The sequence below is a fragment of the Bubalus bubalis genome, chromosome 22, assembly GCF_019923935.1.
Source record: "Bubalus bubalis isolate 160015118507 breed Murrah chromosome 22, NDDB_SH_1, whole genome shotgun sequence".
NCBI classification, from domain to species: domain Eukaryota; kingdom Metazoa; phylum Chordata; class Mammalia; order Artiodactyla; family Bovidae; genus Bubalus; species Bubalus bubalis.
The window spans coordinates 53804925-53824383 of record NC_059178.1 but is presented as its reverse complement, the minus strand read 5'-3'; the positions used below and the strand labels follow the sequence as shown (position 1 = coordinate 53824383).

General features: G+C 36.4%; 1 protein-coding gene across 3 annotated transcripts in view; it reads right to left on the bottom strand.

The window, feature by feature from the left end:
- Nucleotides 1-14452: 14452 nt before the first annotated feature.
- The window catches only part of CCDC102B (coiled-coil domain containing 102B), a 271385-nt gene continuing 266378 nt past the window's right edge, over nt 14453-19459 (bottom strand). For 2 of the 3 annotated variants that reach the window (XM_044934449.2, XM_006074220.4), the window contains 2 exons: nt 18386-18424; nt 14459-14509 (listed from right to left, as the gene is read on the bottom strand). In XM_044934449.2, coding sequence (XP_044790384.2) covers nt 18415-18424 — 10 coding nt within the window. In that variant the 3' untranslated portion in view covers nt 14459-14509; nt 18386-18414. Of the gene's footprint in view, nt 14510-18385; nt 18425-19459 lie in introns of all 3 variants that reach the window. The other variant, XM_025273735.3, reaches the window with a different exon arrangement.

The following is a 19459-nucleotide window of genomic DNA, read 5'->3' as shown; positions in this document are numbered from 1 at the left end:
AATATACAAGTAGCTCATACAACTCAATACCAGAAAAACAAACAATCCATACAAAAAGTGGAAAAAATATCTAAACAGACGTTTCTCCAAAGAAGACATACAGATGGCTAGCAAACACATGAAAACATGCTCAACATTGCTCATTATTAGAGAAATGCAAATCAAAACTACAATGAGATATCACCTCACACTGGTCAGAATGGCCATCATCAAAGTCTACAAAGAATAAATGCTGAACAGCGTGTGGAGAAAAGGGAGTGCTCTTGCACTGTTGGTGAGAATGTAAATTGATACAGCCATTATGGAAGATGGTATGGAGATTCCTTAAAAACTAGGAATAAAAGCAGCATATAACCCAGCAATCCCAATCCTATGCATGTACCCTGAGGAAACCAAAATTGAAAAAGACACATGTATCCCATTGTTGATTGCAGCACTATTTATGATAGCTAGAAAATGGAAGCAACCTAGATGTCCATCGACAGAGGAATAGATAAAGAAGTAGTGGTGCATATACACTGTGGAATATTACTCAGCCCTAAAAAGGAACACCTTTGAGTCAGTTCTAATAAGGTGGATGAACCTAGAACCTATTTTTTAGGGTAAAGTAAGTCAGAAAGAGAAAGATAAATATCATATTCTAACACATGTATACGGAATCTAGAAAAATGGTACTGTAGAATTTACATACAGGGCAGCAATGGAGAAACCAACATAGAGAAAAGATTTGTGGAAATAGGGAGAAGGGAAGAGAGGGTGAGATGTATGGAAAGAGTAACATGGAAACTTACATTACCATATGTAAAATAGATAGCCAATGAGAATTTACTGTATGGTTAAGGAAGCCCAAACAGGGGCTTTATATCAACCTAGAGGGGTGGGATGGGGAGAGAGATGGGAGGGAAGTTCAAAAGGGAGGGGATATTTGTATACCTATGGCTAATTCATCTTAAGGTTTGACAGAAAACAACAAAATTCTTTAAAGCAATTATCTTTCAATTAAAAATTAAATTAATTTTAAAAATTGGACTCTCTGCTCATTTCCAGCTTCATCTATTTTAAACAGCATGTTTGTGGCCAAATTATAATTCTGAGCCAAGCAAATACTGTGGTGGAAAGGTCATTCTGCAGAAATAATATTTAACTTTCTCTTCTCTGGGTGAGTTAATGCTGTGATGTGGATACCTTTCCCATTTAGATAAGAGAAGATTAAAAAAATTGTATTGCAATTTTAATATTTCCTTTGTCACTTTGAATAAAATCCATTAATGCTTGGGCTTTACAAAGATGTCCTACATGAACAAAAAATACAGCCAGGTTATTAACTGAATGTAATTGCCTGGTGATAACAGACTCTTTGAGTCTCTATTTGACACTATTTCACTTGAAAAAGGCTATCAATTAGGACCCCACATTTAAAGCAAGTGGGGAAATTATGCACAGACACTTTTAACAAAACGGTGACGCTTGCATAAAATAGTAACATGTCATTTTCAGAATACCAAACTCCTACTGTAGCATTGTTTAAACAAGAAAAACCATAGTGCTTTTTTTTTAAAATGTGTCCCCAAGTGCCAAAAGACATCAGCCCACTGAGCACTCAAGCGCCAAAGGACATGAGGTAGCTAAGTATGCCCAGGCCTCAAATGCTGTGTAGAATATGTATCAACAAAGTCGTTTCCCTTTATCCTGGTGAATCTGCTCAAGTAATTCAGATGAGGCCAATAAAATAAAGTGTGTGTATATGTGTGTGTGTCTGCTCTAAGGGTTCTTAGTAATGAAGCATAATAATTAGAACACTGAAAGTATTATTGGCTTTGTAAGTCAGATATTTAATTTTGAAGTCTCGAATCCAGAGTATGTTGTGTTTATAGATGTGATTCATATTTGGATTCATATTGGGGGAGGCAGCAGAAATTCATGGAAAGACACTGGTAGAAACCTAGGCCCAGACTATTAGCTCTATGGAATGCCTTTTGAAAAGTTTTGAGAGATTTGTCTGTTACCAGCACTTTTGTAAGCATATAATAAATATTATATTCTGAATTGAGGCAAGTCTTTCTAAGTATGAGTTTCCTTTTTTATAAACGTGTAAGGATATGTGAGGGGAGACGTTCTGAGTCCTACTCAGTGTGATTCTTCCTCTTTGCACTTGTTTTTCCCCCCCATGAAACAGGGAACTTAATCTGACCATCCCGATGGGCAAGCACCATATTCAACAGACACAGTATATGTTCAGAGATCAGTCTGAGGTCATCATTTCCCTCCAATTGTGCCATGTCCTTATTTATTGTTGCTTTTTTATGACCAGGCATCCTGCTCGTCTTTGGATGAACTGTGTGTGATGTGATCCATGCCTTCATGGTCTTGGGGTCTCTGTGTCACTCTCTGCCTTACAATCAGATTACTTAGTTGAATCCTGAACTGTTTCTCTGGGACAGACCTGGCATTAATCTTTCTTCTCTCCATCCCACTGAGTAACACACAGTGAAGGCCACTCCTTCATCATGTGCCGTTTTTATCCTCCACGGGCCAGACCATGAAAAACAAATCCAAGTATCCTTATCTTGGGCAAGGTTAACAAAAAGAAAGATGTTAATAAATATTTTACTTGTAAATTTGGTAGTTTTATCAAGCCATAAAAATTAAATGGGCCACATATCCAGGAAGTAGTCTGAGATACATTTTATTATAGAAATCATTTTATGTTATTCTTTTCTTTTCAAATCTAATTTTGGATTGACACAACACCTTCAATTTCTTTATAAGAGAGATAATATGGTCTGTATTTTTGCAGCTAAACAGTTTTAGACTTGATCACAAAGGAAAGAATCTTCTGGAGATGTCTAGAAGAACACATCAGGGTCTTGTAGGGAAGAGCCCTCAATCCAAAGGGGGTTAGCAGCAGCTTCCTGAGCTGATGATGGGAGCTCATAAGGGAGCTTAGAAGTGTAAACCATGACAGTCTGCCTATTTGAGAAGGAGCATCCCTTCTTTTTTTCCCAAAAGCCCCTGCAGGGATGCTCAGCCCACACTTAGGAGCAGGATGGTCTATGACCTCCATATGGCTTTAACATTCCATCCATCCCACAGCATATCCTGCTATTCTCCAACATCACACTTGGAACGGTCTGTTGTCCCTTTCTCATGCTTCTGCATTCTTGCCTCATCTTTGCTGCAGGTCTCCATCTTTTTATTTACCCCAAACTTTTCTTATATAAATGTATTTACTTATTTATTTTGTGTATTTGTTGCTGTGCATGGGCTTTCTCTAGTTGCAGTGTTTGGGGGCTACTCTTTAGTTGGTGGTGCAGGGGATTCTCACTGTGGTGGCTTCTCTTGTTGTGGAGTGAGGGCTCTAGGTGCATGGGCTTCAGTGGTTGCCGTGCACGGACTTAGTTGCCCTGCAGCATGTGGAATCTTCCCAGACCACGGATCGAACCCGTGTCCCAAACCTGTGTCCCTCCCCAGCATTGACAGGCTGGTTCTCAACCACTGGACTGCTAGGGAAGTCCAACCCAAAGCTTTTTGATACTGAAGCATGCCGTTTCATCTCCCCTCCTCCACAGATCCTTTCCAAAACTGTCCATTCCACCTCCACCATCTTGTCTCTGAGTTCCCATAACACCTGTTTCATATATTTGACACACAATAACCTATTTCTCTCTGATGTCTCTTCTTATTTTGCCTCATGGCAGAGTTGCTGGAATGTAATGGAAACTTACATACCTATAGAGCTCATCTTCTCTGTCAGCAAAGGAACTCCTCAAGTCCTTCAAATGAGTGCCTAGAATACAGCTCAACTATACCCTGAGACTACTGATAGTAATTTTGTTTCTGTGATTCCAAACAACATGTTTCCAACTGTTTGGGATAGGCCATCTTCAGTATTTATTTCAAACATGTGACAGTCAGGCACAGACTCTCACAGTCAACATAGGAGCAGAACTGATGCATGCCTGTTTATTATGCACTAGGAGAATACAATTCTTTAAATACTAACAATAAGAACTAACATTTATTGAAAAGGGACCCTGGGCTAAGCTGTGACCCATTTTTAGGATGAGTAATCTGAAGCTTTTGAAGAAGGCTGAGGACCGAAGAATTGATGCTTTTGAACTGTGGTGTTGGAGAAGACTCTTGAGAGTCCCTTGGACTGCAAGGAGATCCAACCAGTCCATTCTGAAGGAGATCAGCCCTGGGATTTCTTTGGAAGGAATGATGCTAAAGCTGAAACTCCAGTACTTTGGCCACCTCATGTGAAGAGTTGACTCATCGGAAAAGACTCTGATGCTGGGAGAGATTGGGGGCAAGAGGAGAAGGGGATGACAGAGGATGAGATGGCTGGATGGCATCACTGACTCGATGGATGTGAGTCTGAGTGAACTCTGGGTGTTGGTGATGGACAGGGAGGCCTGGAGTGCTGTGATTCATGGGGTCACAAAGAGTCAGACACGACTGAGAGCCTGAACTGAACTGAACTGAATCTGAAGCTTAATAAACTTTAAGTCATTTCTCCAAGTCATACAAAAAAGGAGGAGGCAGGACTCGAACCCAGGTCAGAGTTTCTTCAAAGTATTTGCTTCTCCTTAAAAACAGTTCTGTAGGGCATAAACATGTTGTTGAGACACAGGGCACCAGATCTCCTGTTGACACTCAATCCACTAGATCTATCTAAAATCCAAGGTGATTTTTTACACTGCTGGCTGTTACTTACTAGTGGCTGCATAGACAGCTATCATTAACCCACTTTTGAACATGAGGAAACTAAATGATCAAGTAGCCGCAGAATATGCCTACTCTGATTTTTCAATCTGAGATGAAATCTTTCCATGATTCTATGCAGTTTTTCCAGCAAATTGATGAACTTCATGTATGTCAAAAGTCTTTTCCAACCCTGCTTACCCTGACCTAATAATTGCCTCTTAATCTCCAAAAGATTAGTCAGATATCTTTTTCATTATGTAATTTTTCCTGAACACTTGCTCTGCAAAGAAAGTGTCTTATTTATTTTGTATTGTCAGCATACAGCAATTCCATAATAAGTTTCTTGGGTTAAAAATGATCCTGTAATTTCAACTCTGTGTACTTATTTAAAGTTCGTATTTCTTTTTACTTATTTATTTTTGTGGCAAAGTCTTTTCTTAGTCACAGCTTTCAAGTTTAGATGAGGGCTGATTTTCCCCTTTAAACATTACTAACATTTTATTCAGGGATATTTTTCCCTCAGTGAGAAACAGTAGAAATTGGCAGCATACCAAGTAGTCTGATTCAGCAAGAATGCACCTGGCAAACTCCAGTAATTTTATTTCATCCTTTAAGGTTTTTTGCTGTGAAAGCTATCATGGGTCACATAGTAGCTGGAGACAGGGTGCTCATGCAAATTTGATTTTAGTTCTTAACTGTCTTATATCAACTATGTTGATTCTTTTTGTCCGTATAGAAGCCATATGTGTCTCTTGGCTATATGAGTCATGCAAGCAAGACTTTTAGTTATCTTCCTGTATACATTCCTCTCTTTGTAGAATTAAAAACTAAGCCTACACATAGGGGTCAATGGATAGATAGTTGATTTTAAATATAGAAACACTGTTTTAAATACAGGGTTAAGTTCCATAAGAGACTGAGCTTTAAAATACATTTATACAGGCATATTCTAAAAGTCAAAACCCTAAAAGCATTATCTGTCATGACTGTATACAGTAGTTCAAATATTTTCACCAGCTTTTGGCTAATATATAAGAATGAGCTATAAGTCCTCACAATAATCAACAGTAAACTAAAATGTATTGGGTTCCTGTACTGTCTTAACAATTAGGCTACATTTTTTATATTTTTATACATTTCACTGTCAAAATAATTCATTATAGTAGATATGATATTCATATTACAGATAGAGAAGCAGAAGTTAAGATTAACTTCTTAAAATCTTGCATTTTCTAAGTAATCAAGTATGTTGGACTCTCGAATCTTTGCTTTATGCCCTCAGTTTGTTATAGAAAATGTGATACAGTTGTGAGACTGAAAATTTTTTGTTTCATGAGCATAAAGACTGTGACTCTGAGATTCATCTATTTTTTTTGGAAATATGATCCTTAAAATGGCCACATAAGATAGTGATAAACACCATCCCTTGGAATCCCATTATTTCTTCGCTGGAAGAAGTGCAAATTCAGTTAAAGACTCTTAGTTAGCAGCACCACCAGTAAAGCTGAAAATGACAATATGTGTGTCACAGAATAAGATGAATGAAACCACAGCCTCAACAAGACAAAAGGCTGCTAATAGTTCTTAACATTTCCAAGAAGAAAGTTGAGTATGGAATGGTGGTTTAAAAGTTAAACCTTTCAAGGTTAGTTGTTTTTTTATTTTTTAAATGTGTATGAGAGTGATGGTAACATTTAGAGGGATTTAATGTTATCAAAAAGAGCAGGTAATTCCTTGCTACGGGGAAGAGAGGATTTATTTCTGGCCAATGGGAAAGAATGTTGATAAATATTTTGGTATTATACTACTGAGGAAAAAGGTGTCAGCTGATCAAATTTTGAATAAGCAAGCCAATCTTTGCTTTATGGTCCTTAAAAAAATGTGCCCAATAATGCCATAACTAATAAAGTTATTCTTAAGTTTTATCAATATGAATTGAAAACTTCCATGCCAAAAAATACATTGATTTCCAAAATCTTTTTTATAAGAAAAAACTTAAACTGAATATAATTTGTTGCTGTTTCATTAAGGAAATCTCCATTTATTTAATGTAACTTCCCTTATGAAACTTTATGCTTTTAAATAGATCTTATGTAAAAGTAATATAGAATGTGAAATTTCTAAAAATAAAAATTTGATATAAATTAATGCAAAACACCAGGATTAACAATGTAAAGGATGATAAAATACCATTTATTAAAATTACTAGTCACAAACCTGAATTCCATGCTGTTTATATTTTAACAGCATTACCTAATGTTTTTCTGGCTTGAAATTTTAATGTTGAAATAAAAGCTGTATACATTTTTGTATGTTTATTAAATGTAAATTTTGTTTAAAAGCAAGGTAGAAAAACAAAATCATAGGTGAGAAGCTGAGTCTAATTTTAATGGAGGGTCATATCTACGACAGATTGTTTTCATTAGTTAGAAAATATTCTGAATCAAAGTAGGATTTTTTATTCAGTGGCTACAGTGTCACAGGGATACCTCTCATAAAAATAAAACTGAGCATCAGATTTCCCACCATTCTTCCTCATACGGCAGGGTCTTTATACTGGACCCAGAGTTATTGTGTAACAACATGGATAGAAGATGAGCCATGGGGTCTAGAAGACATGGACTTGGAAGTCCAGCCCACAGTGTTCTGTAGCTGGCCAATTCCAGAACATTTGTGAACCTTGATTTATTTGTCTCCATAACATAATAGATAATAACCCTATTCCATGAAACCTACTGAGTTCAGTGGGCAGCACACAGAAGGAATTAAATAAGGGTGGCTATTTTTAAAGCCTGTTGCAAAGTAGTCTTTTTATATGATGAGATCACCTTGCTGCACAGGCATTTCATACCTATGGCAGGTGTGAAATCATACAAAGGACTAACTTGGTCATTAGGTGAATTCTTAGTATGAATCCTTGTTCCCAGGTCTTACCATATAAATACATTTTTGTGTGAGTCTTTCTAGTAGAATATGTGTAAGTATAAAGTGAGCTTTATACCTGTATTTGGCATGTGTAGCTGGAAACAATTTCCAGAAAAACCTTTTGGGTCATCTCAAAGCTCAGTGATCTAAAGGGAAGGCAGATCTAATGGAAGCCGTGATTGTCTATTGGTTAAGCAATATACGTATAGTCAAATACCAAGTCAACTGTACTCTGCTTTCAAAGTAATATATGAACAGGCTTATAAATCTTTTAAATGTCATATAAATGTGTTATGCCACATGATACAAGATAAAACATCTGCTTTTCCAAGTAGAATAAGATGATTAAAATAATTCAATATGATAGATCCATGGTACCCTTCATAAATATTATAGAAAGTGAAATAAAACAATAAAGTTAACTATTGAGACCCTAATATAAATCATTAAACACACAGAAAAACTCTCAACAAGTTATTGAACATAAGTGAAGGGGGCTTCCCTGGTGGCTCAAACGGTAAACAATCTGCCTGCAATGCAGGAGACCTGGGTTCAACCCCAATGTAAATCATTAAACAGACAGAAAAACTCTCAGCAAGTTATTGAACATAACTTCACCTGAATTCTTAGCTTATCTGAAAAGAGGAAATCTGCATGGAAGAATATCAGTTGACACTTGTGATCTACAAATAGCGAGGTTGTAAAGGTAGCAATTCCATAGAGGAGAACCACTAACAGAACCAAGGTAATAACCACAAAATGGACAGTATTTAAGCTTTCCTATTCTACTTTTTTCTTTGGCTGTGCCACACAGCACGCAAGATCTTAGTTTCTCAACCAGGGGTCAAACTCGAGCCCCTGCATTCAAAGAGTAGAATCTTAATCACTGGACCACAAGGCAAATCCCTTTTCTATTCTACATTTAAACTTTGCAGAACAACAGTCTTACAGCCAAAGGCATCATCTAAAACAAAAGAGAAATGTTAATGCACTTAAGAAGCCAAAGCATTAATAATGTAGACAAATATAATTTCTTTATTGCCTTCATGAGTCAATGTCAAACTAAATTTTGCTGTAGCTTTAGCATGTATGTGCTCATGGAAACAGCTAGTGTCTTATCTAGAAAACATTCTCCAACAGGGAATATGGCACAAGTAACCTGGAGGACATGCTGAATTTTAGATTAACTTATAATTGTCTATTTTTCAGATAGATATATCTAACTTTGGATTTTAGCTCTCTCAAAATCACTTGTCAGAACAAAACGTAATCTTATGCATACATATAAACAGCCTGCTTGTGCTTTTGAATACATCATCCAGGCAGGAGTAAAGCTGTTAGTCAGAAGATGGGCCTGGGACCCTGAGACAGAGGTGCTGTGAGTTCTAGTTGCATGGCGAGAAGAGATACGTCAATGCAGAAGCGGTGGTGTCAGAACACTGCAGGAGTTCCTTTTGGCCTCTCTATTTTGGATCTCAAACGACAGGTCTATTGAACTTAAACTTTAATTGGCATCGTGCAGTTTCTTTGAACCCATTCAGTTTAATGCCAGTCCTGAGAGGTAAGAAAGTAGAATAAGAAATGTTAGATTTAGGGATGATGTTGCTATGGTCTGAATGTTTGTGGCCCCCAAAACTCACATGATGGAATTCTAATGCCCAGTGTGATGTATTAGGTGGGGCCTTTGGGAGGTGATTGGGGCAGGAGAGTGGAACCCTCACGTGCGGGCTTGTTGCTTAGTCGCTCTGCTGCTGCTGCTGCTAAGTCACTTAAGTCGTGTCCGACTCTGTGCAACCCCATAGACAGCAGCCCACCAGGCTCCGCCATCCCTGGGATTCTCCAGGCAAGAACACTGGAGTGGATTGCCATTTCCGCTCAGTTGTGTCCAGATGTTTTGTACCCTTAAGGACTCTAGCCCACCAGGCTCCTCTGTCCATGGGATTCTCCAAGCAAGAATACTGGAGTGGGTTGCCATTTCCTTCTCCACATAAGTGGGATCACCGCCTTCTTAAGAGAGACCCCACATTGCTTCCAGCCCCATCTCAACCCACGAGGAGACAAAGATGTTTGCCTTCCCCTGACCATGTGGGCACCTTCATTTTTGACTTCTGTCTTCCAGAACTGTGACAAAATCACATTTTGTTGTTGTTTATGAGCCTCCCAGTCCATGATCATTGTTATAACAGGCTGAGCATATTAAGGCAGAAATGGAGGTGGAGTTGTTGAATATATTTTCTGGAATGAAAGCAGAAAGAAAATGGGATGGGATATATTGATACTTTGTGCTAGCTGGTCTTCCCCACCCCCCAGGATAGAAACAAAAGCATGAAAAAGGAAAAAATGATTTTTTTTTGAAAAAATGATTTATTTTTAATGATACTAATGCTCTATCAATTTGATCTTACCTTATTTCTTTATTAAGTTTCACTTTAGATTGAAGAAAACTCTACTCATATTGTCACTAGAGTGTTTTGAGTGCTAAGATCTTTTTTTAATTGGAGGATGATTGCTTTAGAATGTTGTGTTAGTTTCTGCTATGCAATGTGAATCAGCTACATGTACATGCGGTCCTCCTTCTTGCGCCTCCCGTCTACCCCATCCCACCCCTCTAGGTCATCACAGAGCACCGAACTGAGCTCTCCGTGTTACACAGCGGATCCCGATTACCTAGCTATTTCACACATGGTAGTGTCTATATGTCAACCCTGCTCTCTCAAGTTGTCCCACTCTCTTTTTTCCCCACTGCGTACATAATTCTGTTCTCTACATTTGTGTCTCTTTTCCTGCCCTGCAAATAGGTTCATCAGTACCATTTTTCTAGATTCTGTGTATGTGTTAGTCACTCATTTGTGTCCAACTATTTGAGACACCCCTGCACCGTAGCCCACCAGGCTTCTCTGTCCATGGGATTTCTCAGGCAATAATACTGGAGTGGGTTGCTATTTCTTTCTCCAGGGGCTCTTTCCAACCCAGGGATTGAGCTTGGGTCTCCTGCACTGCAGGCAGAGTCTTTACTGTCTGAGCCATGTATGATATTTGTTTTTCTCTTTCTGGCTTACTTCACTCTGTAAAACAGTCTCTAGGTTTATGCACCTCACTTCAACGGACTCAAATTCATTCCTTTTTAAGGCTAAGAGTCCATTGTGCATATGTACTACAGCTTCTTTATCTATTCATTTGTAGATGGACATCTAGGTTGCTTCCGTGTACTGGCTGTTGTAAATAGTACTGCTATAAGCTATAAGTACTGTGTCTTTTTGAATTGTGATTTTCTCAGGGTACCCAGCAATGGTTTCGCTTGGTCCACTAACTAGATCTTAAAGGTTTCCAACACACATGCAGAAAAGGTAATTATGTGAGATGATGGAAGTGTTCAACTAACCTTATTGCAGTAATCATTTCACAACATACATGTGTATCAAATCATTCACATTGTACACCTTAAAATACCACAATGTTACATGTCGATTAGATCTCAATAAAATCTGGATTTTTTTTTAAGTATCTTTTGATACAAGAAATATTTAAGTTTGTTTGATGTTGATAGCTTATGGTGAACAGTGTCGGATTCATGATCTCCAAGGAAGAAAATTTAGCTTTGGGACTAGAGACCAGGCTTGACCACTCAGGGTTCTTGTGTGGCACTTTTATTACAGGGAAAAGGGGCAGAGAAAGCTTCTGACATAGACATCATAAGAGGGTGGAGAGTGCCCCCCTCTCTAGTCTTTAGCAAGGGAATTATATACTTTTTAATTAGTTATTACAATAAATCAAAAGAATGTCTCAAGTTTGTGAAAATTTTACCAGACCCACTCCCACGATTTATATTTTAGAGTAAAAGGATTAGAATTTAACAATAGAAAGATCCTACCAGACTCCCATAATTTACTTTTGAAGATATCAGGATTAGTCAGAAGGTTTTCAGGAAGGAGAAGCTGTCCTCAAGCAGGATACACTGTTGTTATATAATCCCTAGTACAGAGTTTAAACTGAGATGTTTGTTGTGTAATCATCAGTTCCAGGCTTAAAGGAAAAAAACAAACAAAACAAAAACTGTGACTTATATATATTTATTTATCTATATATATTATATATATATATATTTATGTGACTAATACTAAGAAATGTAGAGAGAAAAAAAAAGTTCTTTCCTCCTCCTTGGGAATTCCAGACCTCTATCTCCTCCTCGAGAACCCCAGACCTCTCTCTCCTTGGGGACCCCTGGACTTCTTATCAACCTGCCTAGGAATTGACTCTCTCAATGTTAAGGCTATATATTTTGCATAAAGAAAAGAAAACTAGGAAAGGAATCAGTGTAGTAAGGCTGATTCTGTAAGGTGGAGCAGGTGAGTTTTATAAAGATTAACAATGTCCTGTGTTCTAATGGGACATCCACAAGCTATTCCTTCCTTTGGTTTGATCCAGATTACTTGAATTATTTACTTTTTGTAGTTCTGTTGCTATTTTTCTCTGCCTCCCTCAAAAATAATTTCTGTACGCTCAGTCATGGCAGAGTGTAATTTCCTTACAGATGGGAGCTTGTCTTCTGAAGAAATTAAAACACACTGAGCAGACTCTCACCCATAATAAAAAGCTACCAGAAGGTCTAACTGCAGTCACATACTTAAGGAAGTAGATGAAGCATCATTTCCTCTTTCTGCTTAGTATGTAAGAATCCAGAATAGTTTCTTGCTTCATGACTCTGAATATAAACATCATTTTCCTTTACAAAAAAGAAGCCTACGAAGAAAAAAAATTAAACATTGCTTTTCAAAACACTTTTTAGTGGTGGACATTTTATTAGTCTTGGGATGAGTGTTTTACTTCCCTTGAATTGGGAAACCACTCTTGGGGAATTTGAAAATAATTATTTCAATATAAGGGTGTAGAGCTCCTGAACTTGCATAATTTCCCATGAGAAAAATTAAATCATGATTATGTAAGTAGATCACTACAAGTCCAACTGGTCCTGAGGCATTGCCTGGGAAGAAGTAAAGATGCCTTCCATAAGCCACAAAAACAGGCTGGCCTCAAGCTCTGCTCACCCCCAACAGTCTTACTTCAGGGATCATTTGGAGTAAGACCACAAATATATAAACTATCCATGGTGTTGAAAAGATTTAAACATGAAAAGCAATAGACTATTTTACCAAAACCCAACCATAGAAAATGAAAGGGAAGAAAATCACTGTATTAAAAGCAAGAGAGGTTGGATAATACCTAAAGACTTGGCCTTCAGTGGAGCCAAGTGATTCGTAGAAGAAAACAAAATCAGCAGTGAGGCTAGGATTATTTGAATGAATAGCCTACATTCGTCAAATTTTTCATATGGATGGTCATTTTTCCTTTCCCAAGACACCCCAGGAGGAATTATTAGAAGCCCTTTAGATTCCCTAGCCAAACTATAGTTCTCAGCCATGATATTCTCATGTTAGTACAAATAAGATAAACCATCAGCTAGCTTCTCCTCTCTCACTATTGTCTATACAGTATACTGATACTTTCTGTCCAGCACTCAAATAGTATGGGATCTTACTCATATTTTCATCTATTTTTTTTTTCCTTCCTGCCAACCCCCCACAAACTCCCCTCACATTGACTCACTAAAACACCCAAACATCAGTGACTGTGTCTGTCTCCTCTGTCCCCAGAGTATTCTTAAGTTAATAATGAAAAATTAGAACAGAAATTTATATGCATAGATGTTTATTGCAATAATGTGGACAATATTTAAAGATTTGAAAGAAAAATGTTTAACAATAGAATAACTTCCAATAATATATTCATACCACCAGGGAAGAACATTCATACCTTCAATTCAGTTCAGTTCAGTCGCTCAGTCGTGTCCAACTCTTTGCGACCCCATGAATTGTAGCACACCATGCCTCCCTGTCCATCACCAACTTCCGGAGTTCACTCAAACTCATGTCCATCGAATCGGTGATGCCATCCAGCCATCTCATCCTCTGTCATCCCCTTTTTCTCCTGCCCTCAATCCCTCCCAGCATCAGAGTCTTTTCCAATGAGTTAACTCTTTGCATGGGGTGGCCAAAGTATTGGAGTTTCAGCTTCAGCATCATTCCTTCCAAAGAACACCCAGGATTGATCTTTAGAATGGACTGATTGGATCTCCTTGCAGTCCAAGGGACTCTCAAGAGTCTTCTCCAACACCACAGTTCAAAAGCATCAATTCTTCTGCACTCAGCTTTCTTCACAGTCCAACTCTCACATCCATACTTAGAATATTATAATCTAAAAATGGTGTTTTAGTAATTTTAAATAGCAAAATATTTAAAAATAATTTTGTATAAAAATCAGGGTCAAATCTGCATAGATAAAATTGTGGTTATATTATGTAATCATGTAACTAGCATATAGATGTATATTTAGTATATGCATAAGTCTAAGAGTGTTTGTGTGTGTTGTATAGAACAGACATTATATACATGAGTATGGACTCCAAAGTCTGGCTGCCTGAATGTGAATCCCAGATTTGTCACTTAATAAACAAACTACTTAAGCTCTCTTTCCCTCAGTTTAATCCTTTTTGAAATGTGGGAAATAAATACACAGTTGATATTGAGATTAGATGGCTGAATTCTACTTGTTGTTTATTTGCCAAGTTGTGTCCGACTCTTTGTAACCCCACAGACTGCAGCACAGCAGGTTTCCCTGTCTCTCATTATTTCTTGGAGTTTGCTCAAACTCATGTCCTTTGAGTCAATGATGTTATCTAATCATCTCATCCTCTGTCACCCTCTTCTCCTGCCCTCAGTCTTTCCCAGCATCAGGGTCTTTCCCGATGAGTCAGTTCTCTGCATCAGGTGGCCAAAGTATTGCAGGTTCAGCTTCAGCATCAGTACTTCTATGCAGAATTCTACTTAGAACAATGCATAACAGAGAGTAAATATTCAATTCTTAGCACTAGGATCCTCCAAGTACATATACACATTATAAGTACACAAAATGAACCTATGCATACACATAGACACTTACAAAACTATGCAAAATCGAGCAGAGAGTTATCAGTATTTCTGACTTTTGAGATTGTGAATAACTTTTGTGATTACATGTTTTTTCTATTTTCTGTGGTTTTCTGGAATGTGAAAATATGCTTTCATAATCAAAACCAATTTTGCGTGGTATTTAAGAACAGATGGATTGAGTTACACACATATAGTACATATGCTTAAAATACAATATTGTATTAAAAATACAATACTGCTTAAAGCAATGCTCAGCATATAGGATGCCTTATAGAAACATGTATTAAGTTAATATAAATGGTAAATTGAGGAAATGGACATAGTAATTAGTAACTAGAGAATATTTAGCCCAAGGGATCTGCAAGAAAGGAAGTTAAAAATGGAATCGTGGAAGGTGAAATCACTCAAAGACTTAAGTATATATTTGATAGGCAACATCAAAGAAGCTTGTACAAAGTCAGAAAATCTGTGACAAGAAAAAAATAAGCTTCATGGCCAAATTTAGATTCCATATAAGCTAGGGAAAATAAGATCAGAGTAAATGGGATAAATTTGTTTGAAAGAGGAAAAACTTTTACATGATCCTGGAATAAGGAATACAGGGTTGGGTGTCAGTATGTAAAAATTTGTATTTTAAAAAGCAAAAAGTAGTCCTGTTTTTAATTTTCTGAGGAACCTGCATACTGTTTTCCATGGTGGCTTCACCAATTACGTTCCCAGCAACAGAACTGTTTCCTTTTCTCCACATCATCGCTAATGCTTATTATTTCGCGTCCTTTTGAAAATAGGCATTCTGACAGCAATGAGTTGCTATATCATTGTGGTTTTGATTTGCATTTGCTTGATAATCCAGCAATTCCACTCCTGGATATCTATCCAGAGAAAATGAAAACAGTAATTCAAAAAGATATATATGCCCTGACATTCATAGCGGCATTATTTGCCATGGTCAAGATATGGAAGCAACCTAAGTGTCTGTCAACAGATGAATGGTAAAGATGTGAAACACACACACACACACACACACACACACACGTGTATTACTCAACCATAAAAGAGAATGACACCTTGCCATTTATGACCACATGGATGAACCTGGAGGGTACTATGCTTAGTGAAGGAAGTCAAACAGAGAAAGACAAATGCAGTGTATTTTCACTTATATGTGGAATCTAAAACATAATACAAATAAACATAACAGAAACAGACTCACAGAGAACAAACTAGTAGTTACCAGAGATGAGAGTGAGTGTAAAGGGTTGACAAGATAGGTGAAGGGGATTAAGAGGTACAAACTACTAGGTATAAATTAAGATACAAGTATATAATATATAGCACAAGGAATATAGCCAGTATTTCATAATAACCTTATAATCTATTAAAAAAAATGTCACTGCTATACCCCTGAAACTAACAGTAATAGTATAAGGCAACTCTACTTCAATAAAAATAAATAATAGAGGCGTTGAAAATGAATAATCCACACACTCTGAGAAATCAAAAGCGAGGTGGGTGGGTGCAGGTTGCCTCTGGAGAAGGGCGAACTTGCAGAGAATGCTGGTGGCTGCAGGTGGAGACCGTGGGGAGTGGGCTAAGGATGGTGAAGACACTCATCTCTGATAAAGGTCAAGTGAGGACCCTGGTCTAAACCAACATACTTCAGAAGTGGTAACTCACGGATATATACATATATATGAAGAAAAGACATGAAGGCAAGGCTGGACTTTCACAGGGTGGATCATTTCGTTCCCACTTATATTTCCCTGATGCAGTTATTCTGTAGCTAATTAAATAATAGTTTCAGGCTCTCAAATACCTCATATGATTCAATGAAAATCTAGCAAAGTTTGAAACTTTCTCAATAATTCTATTTGTTGATATTACTAACAGTATAATATATATTTTTATAACAAGCAAGTATCTTATTTTACATTTAATCTCCTGTTCAAATAAGTTTCTCTAATATATGACTAGTTATGAAAGAATTTCAGGAATTAAATAAAAAATATCAGTTGGCCATTACAAGTTTTAATATACTAGTATGATAAAGTCTCTTAGTATCCTAACCGATGTTTATTAGATCTGTAAATATAGTGCTAATAAAATCCACCACATACCATTGGCCCCTCAATGAAAATATTTGTGGGAACTCATAGGTCCATGAAATTACATCTGAAAATTTTATTAATGCTGTCAACATTTCAGATTTTTAATTTAATATTTTTAATTTAATAAAAACACACACTAAATTTTAGATTCTATGGCAAAACCTTAAAATTTAAATTCTGTGGCCAGAATTAATATTTGATTATATGATTTAAATGGATAAGATATTTATCTTTATATACCCAAAGGTAATATATTTATTAAATTTAATAAATTTAGTAAATAAAGCTAACATAATGAAATGAGGTATAAGCAGATTTGGTAGTGTAAGTTGATTTTAATTCTTAACTATCTTAGAGGAGTTAAAAGCAACTTAGCTAATCTTCTTTCCTTTTCTCCCTCCCAGAATCATATCTTGTTCTTTATTTCTGCACTAGCAATTCTATTACAAATAGATAAATGAGGCATGAATATTATAGCAATTTGACTGACCTTATTTTCCATAAAGAGACAAAAAAGTAACAAATACAATAAAATACAATTTTGTGGGAGTTCTATCAGGAATCAGCTGGCATTTATGAGCTTGGTATTATTTTCAACCAAAGGGGAAATTCAGATTTGTATGGGTCTCTGAGATTTTTCTGCTTACAGTTAAAAAATGCAAATTCTGTCAACTTCCTGCTTACACACATGCAAACCAATCCAAATAACTTAAACTACTTCCTTTTTATTTAATCTCTTTTCAAAATGGGAATTTCTAAAAGCAGAAGACATGTTCTTAAAAGTTGAAATGATGTGTCATCATTAATTTTTGCTATTTGAGGTTGTCAATTGCATATGTCATAGAAATGATTAATCATCAAAATTTAATAACCAGAAGTAAACACGGAACATCAACTGTGCTACTAGAAAATTATCTGTGATTGAATCAATATTTTTGTCTTCACATTTGAATGTGTAAGCAAGTTTTACAGCCAGAGTTCTATAGTGTTCTTGACAAACGTGGCAATAATAATAAGATAATATTGTAAATCTTTAAGAGCTGTGTGACTCTACTACTCAGTTTCCTAGACATCAACTCTGAGGTGCCAATTGATGATATAAAACTCAAATACAAACGTGCAGTATCAATGTCAAAGTTAAATCTTAAATCATGAAAAACACACCAACAATGGAAATCACTTAAAATGTAAAATTCAACAGAAATAGTATAGCTCATTGACATGATCTGCATTTTCTCCTAATCAGGACAATTTCAATAGAAACACTTTTTAAATTATAATTAAAGTTATTTAGCATGTAGCTATGGAAGGAAGAAAATACCTTATGTAAAACATTTAAATAAGGAAGTGGAAGTCTACACATAAAGGGCATTTTCAAACTGCAACATATGGAATTTATCAGAAAAATGAAATTAGAATGTACAGAGTTTCAGCTTAATTTTAAAAAGACAAAAATGTACCAAAAAGATGTTCATAAATATTATATAATAGATTGCAATTTAACAGTATACATTCTAGATGCCTTAAAGGATGATAGAAAATACTTAGGTGCCAATGGTTTATATTAGAATTGAAGAACAACATAGAATCTAATTCTCCCATATCCTGCATAATTTTTAGTTAGCTTAATCTGGTTATTGTGAAGAGTTAGACACTTACCCTTGAATTCAAGGCCATTTCTCTTGTCTTTAGAAGTCACTATGGGTACAAAAATGGGGAGACATTCCCTTAGATCAAATGCTGTCCTTTCACATTCTGAAGCATATTTCTATGCAAAAATATATCAGTGAACTAAGATATTATAAAAATTAGGATAATATATAGAGCAGTATTTAGTATTTGGAGGACATAAGTAAATGGGAATACCATAGTAGACCAAAAATATGAATGATAAATTATATTAATCCATCTATAGAAATAAGTTACATACTAAATATGTATATAAAGATCTTTTGTTTAAATCCATATCTTTTACCTGCCTCCAATCCTTTAATTCTTTTCACCAAGTTATGCTTTTATATGTTAAAAGAATATCCTGGCTATTGTAAACAGTACTGCAATGAGCATTGGGGTACACGTGTCTTTGTGAGTTATGCTTTTCTCAGGGTACATGCCCATTAGTGGGATTGCCGAATCATAAGGTAGTTTTAGTTTTTTAAGGGGTCTCCATGCTGCTCTTCATAGTGGCTGTATCAATGTACATTCCCACCAACAGTGCAAGAGGGTTCCCTATTCTCCACACCTTTTCCAGCACTTATTGTTTATAAATTTCTTGATTATGCACATTCTGACTGTTGTGAGGCAATACCTCATTGTAGTTTTGATTTACATTTCTCTAATAATTAGTGAGTTTGAGCATCTTTTCATGTATTTGCTGGTCATCTGTATATCTTTGGAGATATGTCTATTTAGGTCTTTCACCGAATTCTTGATTGGGCTGTTTTTTTTGATACCGAGTTCCATGGGCTGCTTGTATATTTTGAAAATTAATCTTTTGTCAGTTGATAAGTTTGCAAAAATGCTTTGGATCTAATGGAAGCAGAAGATATTAAAAAAAAAACAAAAAACAGGTAGCAAGAATACACAGAAGAACCACACGAAAAAGATCTTCATGACCCGGATAACCATGATGGTATGATCACTCACTTAGAGCCAGACTTCTTGGAATGCAAAGTCAAGTGGGCCTTGCTGCTGCTGCTGCTAAGTCGCTTCAGTCAGGTCCAACTCTGTGCC